At 46.5% G+C, this 24,689-nt stretch overlaps 10 protein-coding genes across 10 annotated transcripts; 5 read left to right on the forward strand and 5 right to left on the reverse strand.

Moving 5' to 3' along the window:
• Positions 1 to 224: 224 nt before the first annotated feature.
• Positions 225 to 2,357, forward strand: SERLADRAFT_475616 (uncharacterized protein; the record flags this gene model as incomplete). Its single annotated transcript, XM_007321903.1, has 11 exons — positions 225 to 325; positions 376 to 408; positions 463 to 553; positions 610 to 624; positions 699 to 883; positions 1,008 to 1,129; positions 1,193 to 1,353; positions 1,419 to 1,449; positions 1,510 to 1,920; positions 1,990 to 1,999; positions 2,058 to 2,357. 11 exons carry the CDS (start codon positions 275 to 277, stop codon positions 2,277 to 2,279), a joined length of 1,332 nt encoding a protein of 443 aa, XP_007321965.1.
• Positions 2,358 to 2,489: 132 nt separating this feature from the next.
• On the forward strand, positions 2,490 to 3,039 carry SERLADRAFT_398175 (uncharacterized protein; the record flags this gene model as incomplete). Its single annotated transcript, XM_007321904.1, is given in 3 exon segments — positions 2,490 to 2,531; positions 2,550 to 2,841; positions 2,911 to 3,039. Coding segments are annotated over 2 exon segments (235 nt in total), but the record flags the coding sequence as incomplete, so codon positions are not given.
• Positions 3,040 to 3,603: 564 nt separating this feature from the next.
• On the reverse strand, positions 3,604 to 5,712 carry SERLADRAFT_417445 (uncharacterized protein; the record flags this gene model as incomplete). The annotated part of the gene is made up of 6 exons (XM_007321905.1): positions 3,604 to 3,929; positions 3,987 to 4,446; positions 4,511 to 4,641; positions 4,689 to 4,926; positions 4,976 to 5,321; positions 5,382 to 5,712. 6 exons carry the CDS (start codon positions 5,454 to 5,456, stop codon positions 3,782 to 3,784), a joined length of 1,398 nt encoding a protein of 465 aa, XP_007321967.1.
• A 200-nt stretch (positions 5,713 to 5,912) lies between these two features.
• SERLADRAFT_410550 (uncharacterized protein) lies at positions 5,913 to 7,711 on the forward strand (the record flags this gene model as incomplete). The annotated part of the gene is made up of 6 exons (XM_007321906.1): positions 5,913 to 5,924; positions 5,978 to 6,191; positions 6,246 to 6,980; positions 7,035 to 7,242; positions 7,301 to 7,608; positions 7,665 to 7,711. 6 exons carry the CDS (start codon positions 5,913 to 5,915, stop codon positions 7,709 to 7,711), a joined length of 1,524 nt encoding a protein of 507 aa, XP_007321968.1.
• On the reverse strand, positions 7,705 to 8,740 carry SERLADRAFT_363187 (uncharacterized protein; the record flags this gene model as incomplete). The annotated part of the gene is made up of 2 exons (XM_007321907.1): positions 7,705 to 8,494; positions 8,547 to 8,740. The coding sequence occupies 2 exons, from the start codon at positions 8,725 to 8,727 to the stop codon at positions 7,743 to 7,745; spliced, it is 933 nt and encodes a 310-aa protein (XP_007321969.1).
• A 60-nt stretch (positions 8,741 to 8,800) lies between these two features.
• Positions 8,801 to 11,501, forward strand: SERLADRAFT_475629 (uncharacterized protein; the record flags this gene model as incomplete). Its single annotated transcript, XM_007321908.1, has 9 exons — positions 8,801 to 8,937; positions 8,993 to 9,042; positions 9,101 to 9,239; positions 9,296 to 9,314; positions 9,383 to 9,561; positions 9,621 to 10,053; positions 10,108 to 10,565; positions 10,621 to 10,799; positions 10,855 to 11,501. The coding sequence occupies 9 exons, from the start codon at positions 8,885 to 8,887 to the stop codon at positions 11,181 to 11,183; spliced, it is 1,839 nt and encodes a 612-aa protein (XP_007321970.1).
• SERLADRAFT_372826 (uncharacterized protein) lies at positions 11,433 to 12,824 on the reverse strand (the record flags this gene model as incomplete). Its single annotated transcript, XM_007321909.1, has 6 exons — positions 11,433 to 11,600; positions 11,669 to 12,101; positions 12,153 to 12,428; positions 12,481 to 12,560; positions 12,612 to 12,690; positions 12,742 to 12,824. The coding sequence occupies 6 exons, from the start codon at positions 12,822 to 12,824 to the stop codon at positions 11,433 to 11,435; spliced, it is 1,119 nt and encodes a 372-aa protein (XP_007321971.1).
• A 354-nt stretch (positions 12,825 to 13,178) lies between these two features.
• On the forward strand, positions 13,179 to 15,962 carry SERLADRAFT_351461 (uncharacterized protein; the record flags this gene model as incomplete). Its single annotated transcript, XM_007321910.1, has 7 exons — positions 13,179 to 13,275; positions 13,336 to 13,447; positions 13,508 to 13,811; positions 13,866 to 14,078; positions 14,129 to 14,194; positions 14,251 to 15,415; positions 15,481 to 15,962. Coding segments are annotated over 7 exons (2,439 nt in total), but the record flags the coding sequence as incomplete, so codon positions are not given.
• Positions 15,963 to 16,076: 114 nt separating this feature from the next.
• On the reverse strand, positions 16,077 to 17,055 carry SERLADRAFT_475635 (uncharacterized protein; the record flags this gene model as incomplete). Its single annotated transcript, XM_007321911.1, has 5 exons — positions 16,077 to 16,306; positions 16,357 to 16,436; positions 16,492 to 16,741; positions 16,799 to 16,935; positions 16,991 to 17,055. The coding sequence occupies 5 exons, from the start codon at positions 17,029 to 17,031 to the stop codon at positions 16,212 to 16,214; spliced, it is 603 nt and encodes a 200-aa protein (XP_007321973.1).
• A 2,747-nt stretch (positions 17,056 to 19,802) lies between these two features.
• Positions 19,803 to 19,964, reverse strand: SERLADRAFT_398191 (uncharacterized protein; the record flags this gene model as incomplete). The annotated part of the gene is made up of 1 exon (XM_007321912.1): positions 19,803 to 19,964. One exon carries the CDS (start codon positions 19,962 to 19,964, stop codon positions 19,803 to 19,805), a length of 162 nt encoding a protein of 53 aa, XP_007321974.1.
• Positions 19,965 to 24,689: the final 4,725 nt, after the last annotated feature.

Genomic DNA, 24,689 nt, shown 5'->3' on the forward strand with positions numbered 1-24,689 from the left:
ATGGAGAGAGAACGAGAAGAAGCACGGCGTGACTGCAAATGTGACGTGATCTGTGACTTGATCGCAGAATCTGCATCTAAGATTCCAGATTCATCTTCCGATTTACAAGAATTCTACCAAGATTATGTAACAAGAGAAAAGGATTTTTGACTAACAGTGTGTCACATCACAGTCACACGTTACTCGGTCCCATTGCCGTTACAGGATTGCCACAGTTGTACCGTACCGTCGACCAAGCATCGACGACGCGCGTTTCTTGCACCCGACCACAACAATGCCTTCCTCATTCTTTATCCCAGTCCTCCTTGCGGGGATGATAATAACGGTTAGTGGGTTTAGCCTCCATCAAAGTCCTCATGTCTGACATTCAGATAGGGTTCGAGTAACTCGTTATGGAGCAAGTGGCAGGCAAGCATCTTTGCCAACCTCTTTCCGAGCAGTGGCCTAACCTTAGCCGTATAGGACATGCAATGCGTCGAGAACTGCGACGACCCTAACCAAGCCCATCATGTTCTCTACGAACAGCCTGTCTGGCAGACCCTCCAAATGTTCCGTCCGTCTTCTTATTTTTGTACCGTCACAGTCTGTCTCACTAACCCTCCGCACTAGTCGGCGAAATGCTTTGTCAGTTGCACCTCCATCCTGTTCATCTCCCCCGCTTAATTTCCCATCCTTACTCAACACCTGTTCACATCCAGGTTTTCTTCCCGTCATTTACACGTGGCTCAGAACGAGGCGTCAATCTGCACCCGTCCACCTTCCCGCCGATGCCGACGAAGATGCTCACACTTCGAATAAGCTATCCCCACCCACACAGGAGCTGCGAGGTTGGAAGATATTACTTTTGTGGCTTCCAGCCGCCTGTGACCTCACGGGAACAACGGTCCGTTCCTTCCTCGTGTTTCAATATCTGTATCATCTCTCGCTTTGGTGTTCTGTCATCGGGTGTTATCTCTCCTGTTTACCTATGCTAATACATATGTTATCTATCGTCAATCGTTTTACAGTTGATGAACGTTGGTCTATTGTACACGCCTGTTTCTATCTATCAGATGACACGTGGTGCTCTTGTCTTGTTTGTTGGTGTTCTCAGTGTTATATTCCTTCATCGCCGACTATGGCTATATCAGTAAAGTTCCCAGTTGTTACCTTTCGCACTTCTTTACTGATTTAAATCGGCGTTTTACTTCAGGTGGATATCGCTGATCACTGTTATGGCAGGCGTCTCTCTGGTTGGTTACAGCGGATCTCTCATCAAAGATGCCGTCAAAGAGACGTTACAACTGTTGGGTGTGCCCATTGCTGATTCTCCAGCCCCTATCGAAGAACCAGAAGTTACCAAAGTTCTCGTCGGTAAGATAGTCGAGCCAGTACTTCTGGTGATGCTGTTCGGCTTACCGTTATTCACCTTCCGTTAGGGGTGTTCTTCATCCTGTTCGCTCAGATCTTGTACGTGCCATCTTTCATGGAACTTTCCAAGAGGCATTGATAACCGTCCTCTCGTGGCAGTACGGCGACCCAATTCGTGGTTGAAGAAAAGATTATGTCTCGGTACTCTGTTGCTCCCCTAGTGGCTGTTGGATACGAAGGTCTTTTTGGATTTCTTACCATTCTGCTATTTGTTCCCATCTTGGCTCAACCTTCGATTTCATCTCGCTCGCCATTCTTTGACCTCCCTCGTGGGTGGTACCAGATGATCTACACTCCATCCGTTCTTTGGTCTGGTGTTGCCATTGCGTTTAGTATCGCGCTGTTCAACTATTTCGGTTTAAGCGTGACGAGACACGTAAGCGCCACAGCTAGGAGCTTGACTGACACTTGCAGGACTTTATCCATCTGGGTCATTAGTCTTGGCTTGGGATGGGAGAAGTTGCTATTCCCGATATCGCTTCTTCAAGTTTTGGGCTTCTCCCTGTTGGTGTAAGTCTGAGAAGTTGTTCTATGGGAGAACCATATAAACTCACAGCTTGTTCAATGGGAAACGGATAGTTATGGCACTGTGAGTGAAGCTACGATATGATCTAAGGACGATGACCGAATGTGATTGCTTCCTGTAGTTCCTATTCAACAACCTAGTTAACCCTCCATCGATCATCCGGCCCCCATCTTCTCCTACGTTGGTTGAAGGTGACGAGGAAGAAGCGCAAGGCCTTCTGGAATCTTCGCAGCAAGTGGATGAAACAGCAGCCCTGCCTGCTGACCTAGGGCAGAGTGGGTATGATGTGATGCCCGCAGATACACATGTGCACGCGCGAGGCGTGACGAGTAACGATGGGTGAGATATATAGTGTGGTCGAGAACATGTATCCCTTTCTTTGCTTTGACGTGTTGCAATGCGATGCCGTTCATCTTTGAGTACGTCTGATGAGGCATACATGAAATGATCGAGCCCGGTATAGAAAAGGTATTCAGATTGCCATTTTCTGCTGAGATTGCCGAGAAGAGCCGATATGGGAGGCAGCGTCGGCGGCGAATTCCGATTTCGAATCGGCCACTCGTTCGGCCGTTGCCCATGCGGTCGTCCATCGAACACGTTGTACGCGTACAGCACATGCGCCGCATCATCGGCCAAACTCGCTCTCTAGGTCTGCTTCATAACGCCTGGCCATCCGGATATGTGGACTGACATGAATAGGAGGGACTTCGTATCATCATCATCATCAATTATCTTTGGGAAAGAACCAACGAATGTCAGCCTCGCTGGCTACCGTGTTCGACTTCTGGAAATCATCATGATGGCGGCAGCTCATTATATGACCGGGCTCGCATCGCCGGAGATTGCAGAAGACTTCGGTTTCAATCCCATAAGTACGTATATCAGCTGGTGTGCTATATGGATTTCTCGAAGACCGCGGGCAAATACTAGTATGTGGCACGAACAGAAGGACTTCTATGGGCGAATGGACTCACTACTGGAAGTAAATTTTTTAGTGTGCATCGTGCACAAGCCTGAGCGCTGAACGGACAACCCAGTGACTGTCACGGTATCGTTTCCAAATAGTCGTCCAGCAAAGCGGTCTTCCGAGTTGGCTCCAGTCCATTTCCCCGATACCGTACATTCTGCCCGCATGACACACCAATGTTAGCATGACTTGAGCAGTCTGAGAGCGTCGTTAGTAATTGGCACTTTGAAATAGCACTCCGTTTAGCCGGGTACTACTACAAATACTCGTAGCTCGCCCTCTGCCAGTGTGCTGCTGAGAATCTGACGCGTTGTTAGTCTACGCAGCGCTACGCCGTACTCGGGAGCGCTTCTCGTGGGGGCAACTCTCTAGCCACATGTGTGACTGCTAAATGACACTGCCTCCACCATAGGAGATTGACGTCGATTGACACCTGCCTGCAGTGGATCTGAGGCGAGAAAACGTAAAAATTCGTGAACAGCGATATATCATTGGCTGAAACATATAGGAGTCTGAAGTGGCATGGGAGGAGATGTCCGCTCCTGGAGGTCGCTGTCACGTTTAGGAATTGAATCAGGATTGTGGACGATGTTCTCTTGGCCCGAACGTAGCGCGAACGTATCTTGCCCATTTTGCACCGAATGACGGATAAGAAGTGTGTGCCATAAACGAATGCGTAAGATCATCACCTCTGAGCTTGTCTCTCTGTCAGTACACTACGCGCAAACTGCCGCGGGCCGGCTACAATACATAGAAGCAACAGATATGCTGTTGTTTCTGCCATGAGCTTAGTCAGAGTCTTACCTACATTCGAATGATACTCCAAGTAATAAAAAAGACTACTAATGTCGGTGAACACAACCACCTCCGCCGCGGTGTTATTCCCCAGTATCGTCATCGCTGTCGCTGTCTCTCTCGGCAGTCTGAAGCACGACAGCTTCCAGCTCCTCAAGATCCCAGCCCACAGCGCTCTTCGGCAATCGTAAAGCTTCTATAGTTTTGGCTAATCCTTTTAGTATTTCGTCACTATCAAGTAATGAGGTCAGCCACGGAGAGATGAACACCGCGAATAACATAACAAACCTTCCTAACGTTTGGATCCATACACACAAATCGTCAACCCAGATTTTGCTGTAGACATAATATATGTCGTGATGATCCAGTATCTTTTTCAAGTCCAGCAGACATCGCAAGGCCATACGTTTTCCCCTAGACAAGACTTTGGCAACGTCCATACGACACGAATCGGCCAAAACGAATGAACGATAGAGTGGAAATGCAAGAACACGGCGATACGACTGGACCAAGGTGGATAAAATCTCTTCAGTGCTGAAAACGGCTTCACCAGAACTCAAAGGTTGGTCTTGCGCCTGCCAATAAGGAGGAGCATCCAGAGCAGAGAACGCGGGCGTCAACGAACAGATAGTCCAAGCGCTTTCAGAGGTAGGATCGTGCAGTGTCGTGCGAGCATCGTAAGCATATGAGAAAAGCACCGAGATAAGAGTCAAATATAGATTATGCTGCTGATCAGCAGTTGGCATATCTAGCAAAATGATCAAGATTAGTGGGTTTGAACTTTGACTCTTGCCAAGGGAAATATATCTTACATTCTTTGCGTGGTAGGCGAAGCATAATCATATTTTCCGCTTCCGTATATACAGGATCGCCGTCTTGAGTGAGATAGGGATGTTGCCAGACTAACAATTCTTGAATATGCTCATCGTCCGCGAAGTCTGCCCTGCAGCATATTGAGACAACTGTAAATCAAGAATAGTGGACGCATACATGTAGTATTCCGCATCCCACTTCTCCTCTTCATATTTCAGTCGCCTAGTTCGTCGTTCCTCCACCGGGCAACTTTCTACATCTGTGCCAAGTTCATTCACTTCATTCTCAGTATGAGACACGTGGGTGAAATATCCAGAGTGCATATCCAGGAACCCATAGAATTTTGTAGTAGTCAGGTGTAAAGGTGGTAAAGGTTCAGGGACAGCTTGTGGCAGCTGCCAGTCATTTTCAGCAGCTAAAGCGATGTGAGAATGCTGTCAAAAACCTATGTTTATAAACCACACCTTGTAATATTTCTTCTTGTTCCAATGTCAGACCATTCGTTCTTCGGATTAACTCCTCGGTATCCTCTTCTGGGGCATCGCTGGTCTCGATGACCTCAATCGTAGGCGCGCTCACTGGTTCACTCTGTCGAGGGGCCAACAACTTTGCCAATAGATCTAGGTCAGGAAATTCTTGTCCCTTGACCTCTTTTGTGAGAGTGACGATCAGATAACCAGTGCCCGGATCATACTGCGCTGATGATTCGTCGTCTTCCACGAGTCGATGTGCGAAGTTGAGGCGTAGGAAGTAAGGATTGATGTGTACGGTCACCAAGGTTTCATCCACATTTATTTCGACATCTGACGCCTACTTTCCGTGGAAAGCACGGTAAGATGGATCGGTGACATAGCAAATGACCGCACGTACTCGGACTGATGGACAGTAGATGGAGACCATCACGGATTCGGTGCTTTGGCTGCAGGAGAATCGCGGTGTAATCATCGCGTCTAGATGCACCTCAGATTTTGATTAAAACGCTGAGATGTGATGGAGGTGCTAGTAAAGGAATATGCAGTGCCCCAAGGACGAGGATTGGTGTATTTCACGGTTTTCGTGACTTCTATTGGAGCGGGGGGTTTTCGAGCTTTTTCTGTGGGCCTTCCTGGACGAGATATACGAGATAAGATTACAGCAATTATACTTGAGAAGAAGTGCAAGGGCGTGTACAAAAGTAGAAAGCCGTGTGATGGTTTGTATCAGTGAGAACCACAGCCGCTACAACAGTTGTTGGATGCGATTCAGTCGCCGTTCCAGCTCTGCCGCCAACCTGAAGCATTTCGCCGAATTTATCATAGCCAATTTGCCGATACTATGGCCGGTTTAATAGATCTGGGTATTTTAACTGACTTGCTCATTGACTCACTTATCTAATTTCCATCTTTCCATTCTAAAATCGTTATGAATCCCCAAGTAAGCTGTATTTTTATTCGTGTCTTTGGGTGACATTCAATCGTTATTTTCAGAAATTACCAGCCCAGCCCTCGTTCGCGACTGTAGAACAACTAATCATACGCGAGAAGCGGGGAAACTGCATACCGATCTTTATCCAGCTACCAGCAGATCTCATAACGCCATGCATGGCATACCTTCGTATAGCGAGAGACTCTAAATACAGCTTTCTGCTCGAGTCTGTCATCGCTGGAGAGAACATTGCACGGTACAGTTTCGTTGGTGCCGGTAAGCAAGCTCCTCAGATCCAATCGAGCCTAACCTGACCCTCTCTCTACGAAGATCCACTGAAAGTCATCAAAACTGGTCCAAACGAGGAGACCACCGGTGACCCCCTTACGGCTCTCCAGCGCGAATTAGCTGTCCATCAATATATCAAGATTCCTGAGATCCCCACTTTCACTGGTGGCGCCATTGGTTATGTTGCATACGACTGCATCCAACATTTCGAGCCCAAAACTGCTCGGCAGCTGGAAGACCCTTTGAATATCCCCGAGTCGATATTCATGCTTGCGGACACTCTACTTGTCTTCGATCACCTCTTCCAGTCGATCAAGGTTGTATCGCACGTCTTTTATCCGAAGGATGCAGGTGCAGCCAACCTATCTTTCGTTTATCAAACGGCAGTAGCAAAGGTTAGACGGCTGGCAAAATCGGTGCTAAGCTCGGTGACGCAGGAAGTTCCGCAACCTCCCATCGTCCTGGATAACGAGGCTACGTCCAATGTGGGAAAGGAAGGATACAAGCAATTCGTGACGACTTTGAAAGAACATATCATAGCAGGTGATATAATACAAGCCGTCCCGTCTCAGCGGCTGGCTCGTCCAACGTCTTTGCACCCATTCAACGCCTACCGTCACTTGCGTCAGGTTAATCCCAGTCCGTACATGTTTTACCTGGACTGTGGAGAACTTCAGATCGTTGGTGCCAGTCCGGAGACCCTGTGCAAAGTGGAAAGCAACAAAGTATTCAACCACGCTATTGCAGGCACCATCAAGAGAGGGAAGAGTCCAGAAGGTTTGCATTGTTTTCCAAGAGTATTTGCCGTTAGAACTTATCGTTGATCTGTAGAGGATGTAAAGTTGGGAGAAGAGCTACTGTCTTCTGAGAAGGACCGTGCCGAACATATTATGCTTGTTGACCTGGCTCGGAACGATGTGAACCGTGTGTGCCGACCAGAAACCGTCAAGGTTGACCACCTCATGCAGGTGCAAAAATTCAGCCACGTCATCCATCTGACGTCGCAAGTATCGGGGATGCTACGCGATGGTTTAACAAGGTCAGTGTTATATTTACCAGCTATCGGTGAATACCAAGCAGCTTATAACATGTTACAGATTCGATGCTTTCCGATCCATATTCCCCGCAGGAACTGTGTCTGGTGCACCAAAAATCAAAGCTATAGAGCTTGTTTCTGGCTTGGAACAAGAACGTCGTGGAGTTTATGCGGGTGGCGTTGGTCGATTTGACTTTGCCGATGATGAAATGGACACATGTATTGCTATTCGTACCATGACCTTCAAAGATGGTGTTGCATATCTGCAAGCAGGGGGTGGTATCGTATTTGATAGCGTCGAGGAGGACGAATATGTCGAGACCCTCAACAAACTGCAAGGTAATGTACGGGCGTTGAAAGAGGCTGAACGTGAGTACCAGTTTTCTTATTCAATGTCACACGATAGCTGAATAGCTTTTTTATAGGATACTGGTATGATTTGCAGCAAGAACAAGCAAAGGTTGCAAAGTAGATAGAGAGATTATATAAATGTATAATGAACATTAATCGTGTACTGTCGAAACCTTTGCGGCATTCTTCTCCCTGCCTCTCTTGAATCTCTCATTAGCTTGCGCCCTTCTCTGTGTTTCTTGCTCATGGATAAGTCTACCTTCTCTACCAGCCACACTAAGAATTCCTGCAATGAGCTCAGCGGTACGAGGATGTTCGTCATTTGCCGGAATGGGGTACATGACGATACGTGGATCCACATTTGTATCCACGATACCAATCGTCGGAACATGCTGAATTGCACACTCTCGGATGGCGTGCATGTTTGAAAGCGGGTTGAGGAAAATGGCAAGGTCGGGAGCGATGCGCTGTTCCTTTGAGACTTCAGGCCCAAACATTTGTAGTTTGTTCGTCAAAGTTCCTGGGAGCCATCGCTCTCCAACATGAAAAGCCTGTGGGCCAATCCTTTCTGCTGCCTTCCGCACCGTGACGCGAAGGTCCGGTCGCGTGCCCACAAAGACTACGGTACCATCCCTCGACACGATTGCCCGCACCAAATTGGCTGCCCTTCGCAGAAGTGGGAGAGTGTGATCGAGATCGATGATTGTAATGCCTGCACGTACTCCGTATGCATATGGCATGAAATTGGGGTTCATTAATGACTTTGAATGTCCCAAATGAGCGCCAGCTGCTATCAAGGCCGAGAGAGTTGCCTCTGACGGTGCTAACGGTTTGTGCAAACTATGGTGAGGCTGAAAGACGTTGTCTCGCGTTTGAGAGGAGCCATATTGGCCCATGTATTCCACTTGTAAAGAACGATTTAGCACTGTACATTGCCCCCACAAAAATGAACATACTGAGCATTTTGAATTCCGCCCGGTCCTCCTGAAATCTTCGCCAGTCTTCCACAGATTTTAAAGGCTCATTGTTGCTGAAGGATGTTACAGCATAACGTACAGGCTGTCTGGAGGGGTGCAAAGCAGTTTTTTTGAGGCACCTCGTCGCTGCCAGCCATGGACGCAGACCTGAGCTTGCCATGGAAAGTCAAAGGCTGAATTTTGAGGTGGCGGTGCCAATATTCGAATCGCGTGGGTGGCTTACTTCAGCTTCCATCGATTTTTTTTCTTGCTCTTCCTCAGCCCATCACCATCACCGGTTCACTACTCCCACCCACCTTTCCTTCACACAAAAAAAAATGGAAGACATCTTTGACGGCGCTATCGGTATCGATCTTGGTACCACATACTCGTGAGCTTTAGCTTTTTTCATGCCCATTCGCCTTTTTTTAAAGGGTGTATTGCAGATGTGTCGGTGTCTGGCAAAATGATCGTGTTGAAATCATCGCCAACGACCGTAAGTCTGCCATCCACAGATATTGGATATATTCAGTCTTATTTATCTGTGTATTCAGAGGGTAACCGGACGACCCCATCTTATGTCGCGTTCTCTTCGGAAGAGCGCTTGATCGGTGATGCTGCCAAAAATCAAGCAGCCATGAACCCCCGCAATACTGTCTTTGATGCCAAGCGTCTCATTGGTCGTCGATTCGAGTTGAGAACATTTTCTCGGTCAATATGAGAATTTTAATCTAATACATCTTTGCCAGTGACCCCGATGTCAAGAAGGTACTCTACACCTGGTTCGCAGTGATATCAGTGTATTGATTGGTTTGAATTTTTTTTTTTTTTTGCAGGACATGGTTCACTGGCCGTTTGAAGTTGTTGAAAAAGAAGGATCGCCTTTGATCAAGGTTAACTACCTTGGCGAAGAAAAAACTTTCAGCCCACAGGAAGTCTCTTCCATGGTTCTCACTAAAATGAAAGAAATCTCTGAGGCTAAACTTGGTAAAACCGTGAAAAAAGCAGTTGTAACGTATGTTATTCTACATGTTTCAACGTCCGTTTTTTGTGTTGAGCGGTTCGGATTTATAGGGTCCCCGCTTACTTTAACGACTCGCAACGTCTGGCCACCAAGGATGCTGGTGCTATTTCTGGTCTGGATGTTCTTCGTATCATCAACGAGCCTACAGCTGCTGCCATTGCTTACGGTCTTGACCGTCAATCAAAAGCTGAGAAGAACGTCCTTATTTTCGATCTTGGTGGAGGAACTTTCGATGTTTCGCTGCTCAACATCAGCGGTGGTGTATTCGCTGTGAAAGCTACTGCCGGTGACACCCATTTGGGTGGTGAAGATTTCGATAACACCCTTTTGGAGCACTTCAAGAACGAGTTCAAGAAAAAGACCAAACACGATATCTCAGAAGACCCCCGTGCTCTCAGACGTCTAAGGAGTGCTTGCGAGCGTGCCAAGCGTACTCTCTCTAGTGTCACCCAAACGACTGTTGAGGTTGACTCTTTATACCAGGTTTGTTTATTTAGGAAGCTAAAGTGAATCACGCGTTTCTAACACGTTAGATAGGGCGAAGACTTCTCTGCCAACATCACCCGTGCTCGTTTCGAGGAGATCAACGCAGTTATGTTCAAATCGACTCTCGAGCCCGTAGAGAAAGTCCTCAAAGACGCCAAAATGCCCCGTGAGAAGGTTGACGATATCGTCTTGGTCGGTGGTTCTACTCGTATCCCCAAGATCCAGGCTCTCGTTTCAGAGTACTTCGGTGGCCGTCAGCTGAACAAGTCCATCAACCCTGATGAGGCCGTTGCTTACGGTGCTGCTGTTCAGGCTGCTGTCCTCACTGGTCAGACTTCCGAAAAGACCCAGGACCTCCTCCTTCTCGATGTTGCTCCTTTGTCTCTTGGTGTTGCCATGCAGGGTGACGTTTTCGGTGTTGTCGTTCCCCGTAACACTCCTATCCCCACCAACAAGTCACGGACATTCACCACCGTGGAGGACAACCAAACAACCGTCACCTTCCCTGTGTAAGTTTTTAATGCGCCTCTCCATCATGCTTTATCTTACACTGATAAATCACAGCTACGAGGGAGAGCGTACCCAGTGCCGTGACAATCGTCTCCTCGGCGAGTTCGAGCTTAACGGCATTCCTCCTATGCCCCGCGGACAGGCTGAGTTGGTCACCACATTCGAGGTTGACGCCAACGGTCTTTTGAAGGTATCTGCCCAAGATCGCGCATCTGGCCGCAAGGCATCCATCAGTGAGTATCATTCCTCCGTCACGTCATCGCTTTTTCTAAGTTCGAAATCGCACAGGCATCACCAACTCTGTTGGCCGTCTGTCATCTGCCGAGATTGACCAGATGATCAAGGATGCTGAGCAATTCAAGCAGGCTGACAAGGAGTTCTCCGCCCGCCATGAGGCCAAATCTGACTTGGAAGCATACATTCACCAAGTCGAGGGTACCATCACGTCTCCGGAGATCGGCATGAAGCTCAAGCGCGGAGCCAAGTCTCAAGTTGAGGCTGAGCTTGCACGTGCACTTGAAAAACTTGAGATCGAAGATTCGAGCGCTGACGAACTGAGGAAAGCTCAGCTTGGCATCAAGCGCGCACTCCAAAAAGCAACTGCTGGTCTCCGGTGATTTGTGGAAGAGAGACGCAGTAGAATATCACGCTGTTGTTGTCTTGTTGTCCCTTTCATAGTTTGCTCTTTCATTTTGCATATCCATCCCTAAAACTTGAAGTCGAGTCATTTCTGGTTGCAACGAAGGCATCAGGCTACCGTCTTCCAGACTCGTAAGTAATAGTGTCCAAATTGTAGAGATATAGACGATGCAACACGAATAGTTATGATCATAATCATGATGGATGCAAAGATATGCTACAGGTCATTACGAGTCAGACGAAATTGCTTTGTGAATCCGTAACCCTACTTCAAGAATCCAGAGTTCTTCGTCGGCCCCATCGCAAATAGCTTTATCAGCTTCCGCAAAAGCGAGTGCACATATTGATTTTTGTCGAGCGTGCAAAGTGGGATGAAGTATAACGATATCGTGCAGCTTTTGGCACGAACAAGTCACCGTTCAGTTGGCAAGGTAGATCAGGACACCAGACGAGACGACCTTACCTGTGAAACTATCTGGGATGCGGAGTAACCTTGCCGCATTAGTTCTTTCACTTTCGCTTGGACAGCGTCAAATCCTCGTGTTTTTTTCCGCCCATCGTTGTCTACGTCCATATCTCCAACAATCTCAACGCCCAATGTTTTAGCAAAATCATGCACGACAGCATCAGGTACTACGCCTGCTATCTCTTGAATGTCGCCTGCTGTGATTGGCGTTGGTGGATTCGTCGATGCGGAAAGACGAGAAGCTGATTGAAGGTAGGTTATCGAACGGCGAAGATCTCCTGAAGAAGTATTTATGAGGGCTGAAATGACGTCGGGTTCCAAGACAACGTGTTCAGCTGTAGCAATCTGGGAAAGGCGAGAAGAGGTGGAGGATGAATCTAAAGGAGTAAATCGAAATTTGGAACAACGCGATGCAAGTGGTTCAATGATCCTCAAGAAATGGTGAGCCAATGTAAGTCTCAGTACAGTAAAGATGGCACACCTGGTGACATAGTTGCATACTAGACAGAACCGAGTAATCCGCGCGTATGTTTCCATTATGCGACGCAATGCACCTTGAGCATCTTGAGTCATCGAGTCTGCTTCGTCCAAGATGATGATTTTGTATGGTGGACAAGGGTATGTTTTGCCGTCGGACGCGACCATTTGTGCTCGGGGCGTTTGGCGAGCGAAGTTTTTTATCTTTTCCCTTACGATACTGATTCCACGCTCGTCAGATGCATTAAGCTCGAGTACCCTGTTCCGAAAGTTATCTGGTCTATCGTAGAAGTTTAAAAAATCACGGATTCACAAGTACAAAAAGCACACACCCGAATAGCTGTCTAGACAACGCGAGGATAGTAGATGTTTTCCCTGTCCCCGGTGGCCCATAGAACAACATGTGAGGAAGCTGAAGTCCCATTAGATATAGCTAAGAGAGTAGAAGTAGTATATAGCGCACATTTGTGGAAGTGAGCGTTTTCCTCAGCACTGCTACTGTGTGTTCTTGTGCGGAAACATCGTCTATAGTTTTTGGTCGGCTGCGTTGATTCTTTCAATATGAATCTTGAGACGGGTGGAAAGAAACTCACTATTTCTCTACCCAAGGCTGCAAAGCAGGGTCAGCCGTGTGTTTTGGGGTCGCTTTGTTGGATTGGACTTGAAAAAATGCCATAGCTGTCCCTTTAATTTTAGAATATGGCTGCAATAGTATTTGGACGCGTCAAAGCGCGACCGTGCCAGTGACCGCGTTCATTGGACGCGTCCTATATCTGACAAATTGTTTCCCACAGTAGTCTGCCTGCACTGAGCGACTGTAAAGCTCAACCTGATGCTCTGTTGTTTATGCCATCTCCCTTGCATGTCATGTCAGAATCACATTTCAACAAAGGTATCACAATGGCTCTTTATAAAGTCTACGTTTACTGATATTCGTATACAGATACACCAGTAAAAGCCGGTAAGATGTTGTCCAGTGACGCGTTTTGGTTTTCCCCAAGCATACAGTTGACGCGTTGGACTGTCAGGACAACCAGAGAGACGCGCCATTTTCGAACTGAAGAATGGAAAAGTCATCTTTAAACAGAAACCCATATCTTTCGAGAAACTTACAGAGACTATGCAAGGTGCGCGCTTGTTACAGATGTTTATGTGTGAGCGATCCTGACTACAGAGTATTTTCGTAGAGATTGTAAAGTTCAGGGAAATGCTTGACCAAAGAATCGAAAAACAGGAACTTCCTCTTGCGACTATACCCGATGACTACAAGTCGCTAATTGTGAAGCTGGCTCACGAAAGGTCTGTAAACCAGTAACTTGGCATGGATGCACATTTGTTAAAGTGCCATACATTACACAGTGACAAAGCAGTCACAGCTCTCGCAAAACATATCCATCACGAACTACTCCCTGCCCACGACGAGGATGAAGATAGCAGTGAGCGCGCTAAGATAGCGTCCGCATTACCGCTATCTGTGGTGGAACACGCAATAAAATCTATTATGAGCCGCAACAACTATGGTCTTGACGGGCCACTAGGCTATAAACTACCTCCGTCATTGTGTGTTTGGCGCTGGGAGGTTAAGGATGAATACCGGGATTGGCTACCAAAGTCTGGGAAGGAGAAAGCCGAAGCTCGATTAACGGAGCGGATGCAGGTTGGCGTAATATTTCTTTATCAATACTCGACTTACTGAGAGAGGTATCCCAAGGCAAAGAAAGAGCTCAATGCCTTATTCCAAAGTTTGCCCCAAGATGAACGAGACTCCATCATGGATCCGAAGGGGACTCATAAACTTCCTACGAAAGACATCAATAAAGGAGACGCACCACCTCACCCAGAAGTCATCATTATTGAGGATGACTCTGACCTCAAAGACTCTGATGGAATTCAGTCAAATAAAAATAGCGAAGAAACTGAAAATATTGCTGTGCGTATCAACATTATTCTATTCTGGATGGTTACTACATTGTCTCGCAGCAACCTGGGGATATGACACCCAAAACTCGCTCAAAGAAAGCCACAGATCTAGAGAAGGCTGCGAAAGTATGATTTCCAGTGCTTTTGGCTTTTTTAATGACTCACGATTGATTATTACCTAGGCCAAGGAAAGGCAAGAAAAACTAGTTGCCAAGGCTGAGAAGGAGAAGAGGGAGAAAGATGCTCAGAATAAATCTCGGTCGCTTATGGCAAATTTCTTTGGCAAAGTCAGGGGTACAGAGAGCAAGTTACCTCCAAGGGAGGCCAACGCCAGTGCTGGTCCTTCTTCTGCCGAGTCTGATTTCCAGAAAACATTTAAGCCTTTTGTGCTGAAAAAGGATGCAGAGATTGCCCCCGTCAATTGGTTTTTAGAATGTCGGAAGAAGAGATCGTCGAAGGGCAATGTAATGAAGGATTATGGGGATGTTATTGTGATTGAAGACGAGGACGAGCACGCCACAGATAAGGAGGACCCCGACGTCGAGAAAGCTGGCAGGAGTAATGAGAGCGAAACAGTCGACGTTTCACAATGGAGTTCGCATGGTATGGAGTTGTTGATGCATTGCTATTGTATCTCTCTAACAATACGAGCAGAGCGGCTTCAGTCGACCCTTAAGTCTATGGCATCGCTCCGCCATCCATCACATATGCCTCCAAAATCATTGAACTTTAAAACATTCCGGCCACACAATACCCGTGACATCGTTTCATTACTCAACGAGGCTGAAATTGCCGGGGATCCTGCTCAAGTCCGTTCGTTGCTTTCTGTTTTGCGCAACCGTAACATCCTTCCTGCCAAAGTGCTCATATTCGAAGGAGACGCACGGCCGGGTTACTACGGCACATGGACGCGAAATTCTCGTGTGATTGGTCCCCGAACGCCATTTGCGCGGGACATGCTGGTTCTGGATTATGGTTATGATAGTGGAGAGGAATGGGAAGCAGAAGCGCCAGGAGATGCCGACGATGTGGTAGAGGATGGCGAGGAAGATGACAATGACGGGGATGATGCTGATTCGGATTTGGAAAGCTGGTTGGTGGACGATGATGACATGGAAGACATCGGGACGCCAGATGAAGACCTCGACTCGTCGCCTATGCCTATGTCGATAGATATACCCATGCCACCTCCGAAGAGAAAAACTGAAGCTCCAGAAAAGAAGATGGGCAAGAAGAGGAAGGTCGTTATCCCTCTAGTACCGTACGCTAAAGGGCCTTGCTGGGAATCAACCATTGGGTGGTGTGAATATGATGCCTTCCGGCCCTACCGTGTACAACTCTTCAATGGTAAGTCTAAGGTTGCTGTGCGTTATCATGCGATTTTGGCATCTTGTTGATATCTTCTTGGTCAGATACGCCGTATCCCATTGATCCTTTTACATTCGTCTCAAAGTCTGTAGAGGAACAGACTGCCCCACCAAACCACGACATCGCATTTGTCGTTCCACCTTTGCCAGATCACGTTTTGGCATCCACAGTAGTTGCAGGCCCTTCGAAACCAACATCGTCTACCTCAGCAATGAAACGCATGACGTCAATTCCCACTCCCAAAACAGCCTTTCCAGACGCCCATATCCCACTTTTGCTTTCAAAAATTTCGTCTGTTGCCACGGGTAATATCAATTTCCTAGTTGAAAGTGTGTTCCAAGAGCTGCGAACGCACAAAGTTAAGAAGAATGCTATTGAAGCAAAGGTAAAAGAGCTGGGGGAAAAGTCGAAGGAGAAGAAGATATGGGTAGTCAAAGAAGATGTTCGAGTAAGTCCTCCCTTCGCTCATGTGGATAATATGTCTATGTCGTTAACACTCAAGCAGGCGTTGTATGCACAATCATGATCTTCTCCCACACACCTCATTCATTTCATTATACCTGCAGTGGACCTGTTGATCTTTCCATAGTTAAAATGATGTGCCTCGCTGTTGTTATATCTTGCATGTTAGAAATATATATTATCCCGGGACACAGTTAATTGCTCAAAATAAGAACGACATGGATAATACAGTATTATGACCAGGTATTAAGCTTGCTAATAATCCTACAAGGACGGACAGTCGCACTAAGGGCTACAGAGGTATTTCGAGAAGTTATGTCGAAGCGAGTTTCCAGAGAAGGTTCGCGTCTTCGTATGCGGATCTGTTGCGGTCTTCTGGAACCGAGTAAACGTCACCAGACTGGCCACCTTAAATCCTGTTAGTCTGAAGAACTTGAGACCCAGGATGAGGTACTTACGGATAAGCATTTTTGTCCCTGCACCGTCCTCGTCCACGACAGGATCAAACCCTATTGCTCTATATATCTTCAAGCGCAAGCTAATGCATGGCTTGTGTCAGCAGTATAACCAAGCTGGATATTTTGGACACGTACGTAGCACCATCTAGCTCTCGCTGATGCTCCTGTGCGGGATCCAGCTCTTCCAACGCATGGGCTTCTTCTTTGAGAGCGGCAAGCTCAGCCTCCTTGCTCGAAAGTGAGCCTTCCGCGTCACGTATAGCCTTGGCGAGAGAGAGCCGAGTAGCATCCAGATCATTCAGCTGGGCAGCATGTTGCTCAGCTGTTGGAACTGATGACGGTCTAGTGGACGATTTACGCGCTCCCTCGAGAACACGAGAGAGAGCTAAAGTGAGACGAAATATCTTCAGTAATAGAGTAGGTCTAGATTCTATACGGCTACCTTTCATGTTTGCATAAGCTTCATCGATTTCTTGTTTGCCTTTCGCATGATTGATCTTCATCCGTTCTTCTGCAGCGGTTATCGTGAGGAAGTCATCGGTGGGATCAATCATAGTGGTCATCTCCCGAAGGAGTTTTCTGTGATTGATGTGGTTAAGAAAAGCACCAGACAGAGATTTAATAGCTAGCTTACATGCAGTCTTGCATATCTTTGGATTGCGGTTCTTTCGCCATCGTATAAAGCACATGAACTCGAACAACTTTCCAGCGCGTCGACTGGGAGGGACTACATTTCTCACGTGAATATCACGTGCCTCGCGTAACATGGCAATGTTGCGGAGTCCAGTTGCATTGGGATTCAGCTGTGTACTTGTCTTGAGGTGGTCTGATTTGAGCTCTTGATATTTTTGTAATATTTCTGCCTGGCACCCAAGAGATATGATTGCAAGTCAGGCTCTCTTATATATGGCTGAGTGGACTTTGATGTCAGCTTCCATGTGGGTAACCTCTGCCCAAGCCTTCAACTTTTGAGAGCCCTGGGCCGCTCTCACCTTTGTCCTGAACAGAAATGACTTTTGACCCAGTAAGATTCATATCTGATGCAAGGCATCATTGGCCTGACCTTCCCAGAGTGTAAGCTCCTGACCTACTAGATGGTGTAGGCCTTCAATTTTGCAAGTGTCTGGAAAAGGGCCTTTTCCTAAGTTAGAGGGTAACACCAACTTTCTCCTCTCAATAGGCTCATTGTCACCATCAAAGGAACCCAGAAGGTCAAACAGATTTATGTCTTCTGCATTATTGTTTTTGTTGGAGTTTTGCAACATCAATATTACCTAGACACCTTTCAACCTTGAGGTTGAAAGCATCTATGCGGGAGAGCAGGTGTTGACACCTTTCCTCTAACTCCAGTTTTTCTGCGGTTGTGCCCTTTTTGTTAATTTGTTTTGCATACATTTGCAGCTATATCCTGTTGAGTAGAGTTAATCAGCATTCAAAATGTATGTATTCCCAGGATCCTGGGGGCCCAGGGACTTACTAAGTCTCTTCCAACTTCAGACCCATCAATAACCAAGCAGTGATTCCTTGGACCACTCCATTTCTTGTTTCCTGTTGCAATGGATGCAGCCGGATTTCTGCTTTGCTGGGTAATTTTACTATAGTGACTTCATATACAGTGACTCTAAAAACTGTTGCAATGTTTGGCCTAAATGTGGTGTGCAAAGTGCACCACCAACAGACTTAGAAACTTTGCTCAGCTTTGGTGGGGTCAACAAAAGTACTTGGTCTTGGCTACAAAATGGTTTCTGGGTCATGTGATTTGGCCTAGCGGTTGTGAAGATATGCCCATTTCAAAACAGCAATACCATTGCAACAGTTTTTTCACTTTTGGTATCAAGGGAGATATCTAGGGAATATCAGTACTTGGTATAGCCTCCTTTTGCTTTGAGCACTGCCTGAATACTCCTAGGCATGCTTTCAATTAAGTTGTGACACTCTGCAACTGCTATCTTCTCCCACTCCACTTGAATCCTCTCCCACAACTCCTCCATCCCATCAGGAGGGTGTTCATACTCTGCAAGCCCCCTCTTGAGACAACCCCACCCATGTTCAATAGGATTAAGGTTGGGAGACTGCAGGCCACACCATAGTTCTAAAATCCTGATCATCTAGCCACTCCTTGACCTTTTTGCAGGTATGCTTGGGGTCATTGTCTTGTTGAAAGATGATGTCAGGAGGATTGAAACCATAATACTGCAGGGTGTTCAGCAGCTCATCCTTTAAAATCTGAAGGTAAAGGTCCCCATCCATCCTACCATCAATTCTGGCAGCATACCCAACTCTCTCCCAAGTCATACAGCCCCAGATCATCATGGAACATTCTTCAAACTTGAGAGTTCCCTGTACCAATCTATCACTGAGCCCCTCACCTGGCTTTTTCCACACCCACTTGTGTCCATCTGACCCCAGGCAATTAATTTTGGTCTCATCAGACCATACAACCTTTTTCCAATCCTCCACAGTCCAGTCCTTGTGAGCATGAGGAAATTCTAACCTAGCCTTATGATGCTTGGTAGAGAGAAGAGGGTATTTCTGCCTGGCCACAGCCTTCATGCCAGTCTTTTTCAAGTGCTGGCGGACAGTGTTTGAGGAGAAAAGTTGGTTGATGATGTTGATAAGAGCTTTGGTGATCCAGACAGTATTTTCTGCCTTGCGAGTGGAGATGAGATGTATAGCATGGCGGACATTGGCAGGAGAAAGCTTAGATGGATGACCTCCAACAGACTTTTGGAGCTCAGAACACTCCTTGGAGCAAAGTCTAGAGATGGTAGAGACATGGACACCATTGGTAGAGGCAATAAAGTGAGCAGTTTGACCTGCATCAATGAGGTTAAGAATTCAGTTCTTTTGAGCAGGAGAGAGGGATTTCATGATGATGGTGTTACAATTTCTACTCCTTTTATGGACTACTCATTTTTCCTTACTCATTGGTTATACCATCGGACCGATGACTCATTTCCTTCACGTACATTTCTGTTCTCTTCGCAGACTGCATTGGTAACAACCAAGAGTTAGTTACTCTGGCGCACACAGGAACACACTATAAAGAGAATGAAGAGGGAGTGGTTACCCCTTGGGATGCAGAGAGTTAGTTGGTATACAACAGGAGGACTTGCTGAGGAGTCTCCTGAATCTATTGGAGTTTATATACTACTACAGGGTTGTTTGTACATGTGTACTATACAGTTGATAGAGACAGTGGCTGATGATGTCATGGGGCTTTAGCCCGCATGGCTAGCTCCACTGTGTGAGAGAGTTGTGTCCAAAATAAGAAGAAAGGCAATGTGGCGCGAGAAAGGGGAAGTGCTGCGTGGCACCATGTGTGAAAGCTAAAGTTTAAAGTGGAGAAATAAAAGTAAAGGGAAAGTCTGAAAATTGTGTTATCGTAACACTACCCCCCTTCTAAGGCTCGACTTCCAGGCAAGACCAAATACCGGAGGTAGTAGTTAAATTTTCGGGCATAGGTTGAAAAAGAGAATTAAAAAGATTTGAATCCATGCCTCTAAGCTTCCTAGGAGCTGAGGGATTCTTAGCATAAAATTTGCGAACAGCGTCGCGGGAATTGTCCAGATGGGCTTCTGGTTCCCATGTTCTGTCCTCGTCTCCATAGCCCTTCCGTAGGACTAGGAGTTCTAGTTTACCACGCTTCAAGCGTGCATCCACCACCCGTTCGACTTCAAACTCTTCTTCACCTTCCTGGGTGACTACAACCGGTCTGGGCCGGTCTACACGCTGTCCCGGCAGCGGCCCTTTGTAGGGTTTTACACGGCTAATATTGACCGTGGGTACTACCCTCATTCGTTTTGGGAGTTCTAGCTCCACTGCGTTGGGTTTGACTTCCTTAATCCGGTAAGGGCCAATCCACTTTTCGGTCAGTTTTCTAGACTGCCGATGTCATGCACCAAAGTTGATTGGTAGCATGGACAGGTGTCAATAACGAAGCGAATATTCGAAAAGACTCGCCTTTGCGCCACACAGGCACAGTGCCACGTGGAATAGTAATTAATATTGCCCTTTTCAAACTTGTGGCTGATCAGCACCACCTCTATTAGGCAATCCAGTCACGCTCACCTTTGCTTTTCCATCCGGTACTTTCCGTGTTTCGGCATTTCGGCAAATTTTCGCGTCGCCACTGGCTACACATTGCATTGTGCCCTCGCTTTTGTTGTTTCCCTTACTCCCCTTCCTTTGCCTAGCCCCACCATGGGCCCCTTCCTCTCCTTTTTATTCTCACCTGACGGTCGTTTCTGGATCCCCATTCTAATCCACTTTTTCGTCACCTCCACCCTCCTCCTCCTCATCTTATTTGCACCCCCACCATTTCTGATGTCACCACTTCCTATCCGCTTCCGTTGCCAATCCATTGACTACCACGTGCCACTGCTGATATCAGCAAAGCCCCGGCGGCCGGTCCAAATAGGGCAACAGGTCCATCTTCATGACGTCGATCTGCCATTATATACTATCAAAACATCGGTCGCTCGTCTTGCCTGGTTGGAGCGTGGGTGGGTAATTTTTGAGCTGGAGAAGGTTCATCCCCTTGCGTCGCCCATGTTCATCGCTGTCCCATTCACTTGGGTACACTTATCTTTTGTCCATCGTCTTCGCTACAGCTACACCTACCACACGCTGCCTGGGACTCACTTGTTCCAAATTGGAACTACTCCTCTCCCTCCCTCGTTTGATCAGGTGGTCCAACACAACCAGTCCATTGGTAAGGCCATGGAACTGTCGGATTTGGACTAGGTGGTGGACCGGTGGCTCCAGTTTCTTTTTCTTCAGCAGAACATTCATTTACAGTGCGATTATTTTTGATTTTTGAATCATTTTTATGGACACATATTTTTTTTTAGAATGCCTGACTGACAATAAAGGAACTGTGTTGATACTGATAGTGTTTTGCCTTGCCCTTTTTTTACTGCATCTTCCCATGACATCATGATTTTCCTGCTCTCTTTTTGCTATTGGACTTTACTTTATGGCTGTACAAACCTGTGACATTACTCACAGCATTCATTGTTCTATCCCTTTCTTTTCTTTTTTTTGACAATCTTATCCTGTACTACCTACGCAGGATTCATCAGCGTACATTCCTTTTTCCTTCATATTCTTTCTCATTCTTTTTGCACAGCTATACTGTGCATAGCCTACTTTTCTTTTACTATATAAACCCCTGTATTTTACCTTGTAAAAACAACAAGAACTCCATTCCAGACTTCTTCTCTAATTTCAAGTTCACTACTCTGCTGCTTGTGATCCAGTGTGGTCACAACACTTCCCACTGCTACCACTGTCAACTGCTGTCATCGTCACTTCCCACTTTTGAAGTCATTGTCATCCCTTTCGATTAGAGTCCTTCTGAGCACTACAGTCTGTGCGTCAGGAGCCTGTTATCACTGGGAACCTCGTCACCTCGTCATCCTCGTTGTTCTCAAACCTACCTTGTGCTACAATTAGCAAGGTAGTGCTCATCTATACTCGTCACTAAGCCCCTATCTTCTATCAATTCAACTATCCCTCCTCCTCAAAACCCACACTCATACATTTCTGGGTTTTACTTTGAAGGATCCTCATACATACCACCCCACGAACAACCAGAGCACCCACTGTTCTAGGAGGCAAAGCCCATAAACAAGTTCCGTGGAATCTGGGAGGATTGTGTGTTAGTTTGTTTTTGTGTGTGGTTTTCTAACTGCAGTTCTCATCATCGACACCGATCTTTTAATTTTAAGTGGTCGGTATCTAACCAGACCAGGTCGCCGACTTTGTAGTCAGGGGCTTTAGAGCGTCTATGCTCTGCCCTGTCTTTCATCTGCTCTGCAGTTTTAAATAGTGCCTTGCGCATTTCGTCCAAGACAGACTTCATGTCTTTTACCATGTTCTCAGCAGTCTCGTTCTTGCTTTTGCCAGGTTCTACACCCATTCTGGGGAGATACGATCTAGTGACCTCGAATGGTGCCTTTCCTGTAGCCGACGACTGTTTGATATTATAAGAGAACTGGGCTATCTTTAGCCACTTGGCCCAATCTGTCTGTCTGTCATTAATAAATATCCGGAGATATTGTTTCAACTCCTGGTTGAGTCTCTCCGTTTGTCCATCAGTCTGCTGATGGAACACCGTTGATAATTTAGGTTTGATGCCCAGCATCCGGCATGATTCTTTCGTAAATTCGCTAGCAAATTGAGGTCCTCTATCGGAGATAACTGTTTCCGGCAACCCATAGATAGACCATACAAAATCTTTAAATAGATCTGCCGTTCTAGCGGTGGTAATGGTTTTATTGGTAGGTATGAATACTACTTCTTTGGAGAAGTGATCCACTACTACCATTACTGAATCGTACCCATTCGACTCGGGCAGATCCGTCGTGAAATCAACCAATATATCCTGCCAGGGACCAGCTGGTATCGGGTTCAGCATAAGTTTACCGGCCGGCGGTTGATGAGAATTCTTAGCCATGGCACATCTCAAACAGGATTTTACGTATTCCTGTACATCTTTGACCATGCCAGGCCACATGTAGTTTCTGGAGATCAACTCCATTGTTCGTTGCCACCCCGGGTGCCCAGCCACTAGAGTGTCGTGATGTCTGTCTATTGCCTTGATCCTTGCGGACTCAGGCACATAGATTTTGTCTTTGAAATGGAAGAGCCCGTCTTCCCATAAATAGTTTTCATTGCCCTCAAGGCGCGCCTTCTCTTCTGAGGAGATGTCTTTCTTGAAGACTTCCAGAAGATCGGAATCATGCCCAATTCTAACATTGGCAACCCTTGATTGATCTATCAAGGTAACACCTTTGTTGTCATCTTTGATACCGTTGGCATGATCTTCTCTTCTGGATAAAGTGTCCGCTTTCCCCATAGAACTTCCAGGCTTATGAATTAATTTATAATTAAACCTTGACAAGTACACCGCATGGCGGGCCTGTCTTCTGTTCAAGTCTCGGGCCGTCATAAAATACTCCAGATTCTTATGATTGGTCCAAATTTCAAATTGGTGTCTAGCACCTTCTAAGTAGTGCCGCCAGTGCTCTAAGGCTCTAATAATGGCCAGCATTTCTTTGTCGTAAATTTGATAGTTGCACTCTGTAGGCGACAAACTATGCGATAAATAGGCACAAGGCCTCCAAAGATTGTCAGGACATTTAATTGATAAAACGGCCCAAGTAGCAAAATCAGAGGAGTCGGTTTCTAGCCGGAACTCTTTGTCTAATTCTGGAAATGCTAATATGGGCGCCGTTGTAAACACCTGTTTAAGCTTATTGAAAGCTTCTTGTTCTTTGGTGCCTCAGTGCCAAACAATGTCCTTTTTAGTGAGATCGTTCAACGGTCTCGTGATTTTTGCGAAGTTTTCGATAAACCTTCGGTAGAAATTGCCTAAGCCAAGGAAGGCCCTAACTCCTTTGACGCGAGTAGGTTCTGGCCATTCCAAGATAGCTTGAACTTTCTCAGGATCCATCCTGATTCCGTTCTGGCCTATGATCATACCGAGGAAGTCTACTTCCTTCACTTTAAAATTACATTTTTCGGGTTTGACGAATAGGTCCCATTCCTGTAAGCGTTGAAGGACTTCTTGCACAATCCTATCATGCTCAGCCTCATCATCCGACTTCGTAAATATTAACAAATCGTCAATGTAAATGACGACACAGTTTTCCATATCCGCAAAGATCTTGTTCATCATGCTCTGGAAGGTCGCCGGTGAATTGGTCAACCCAAAGAACATAACGAGGGGTTCAAAAGATCCTCGGTGGCACGTGAACACGGCCTTCCAAGCATCTGTCTCTTTGATTCGTACATTATTGTACCCCCATCTGAGATCCATCTTTGTCAAGATCTTGGCACCAGCCAACTTGTCTACTAGCTGACTGATCAAAGGCAGCGGATACGCATTTTTAACCGTGTGCTCATTCACATAACAATAGTCCATAATCATACGCTTCTTACCATCCTTTTTAGGAATGAAGAACACCAGGGACATCATAGGGCTTTTGGAAGGTCTGATGTAACCCTTCCTAAGCTGTTCGTCTATGAAACTTGATACCTCATCTCTTTCTGGAGCAGAGAGTGGTATCATGTGTCCTTTTCTTGGTTTGAAAGTGTCCTTCAAATCTATAGCATGGTCCCAAGGCTTGGCCTCTGGGAAGCGCTCTGATTTATGTTTAGAAAAGACTTTCCAGAAGTCATGGTACTCGGGAGGTACCAGCCTCTTAATCTCTTCCTCGGGTTTTACCTCATTATCGTCATCGTCAATCTTTTCTAAAGATCTGAGCTCATAAACATTTTCAGCGTTTATCTTCTCAAGACGTTCGTTGTGATGGACATGATTAGGT

This window comes from Serpula lacrymans (genome assembly GCF_000218685.1).
Source record: "Serpula lacrymans var. lacrymans S7.9 unplaced genomic scaffold SERLAscaffold_12, whole genome shotgun sequence".
NCBI lineage: Eukaryota > Fungi > Basidiomycota > Agaricomycetes > Boletales > Serpulaceae > Serpula > Serpula lacrymans.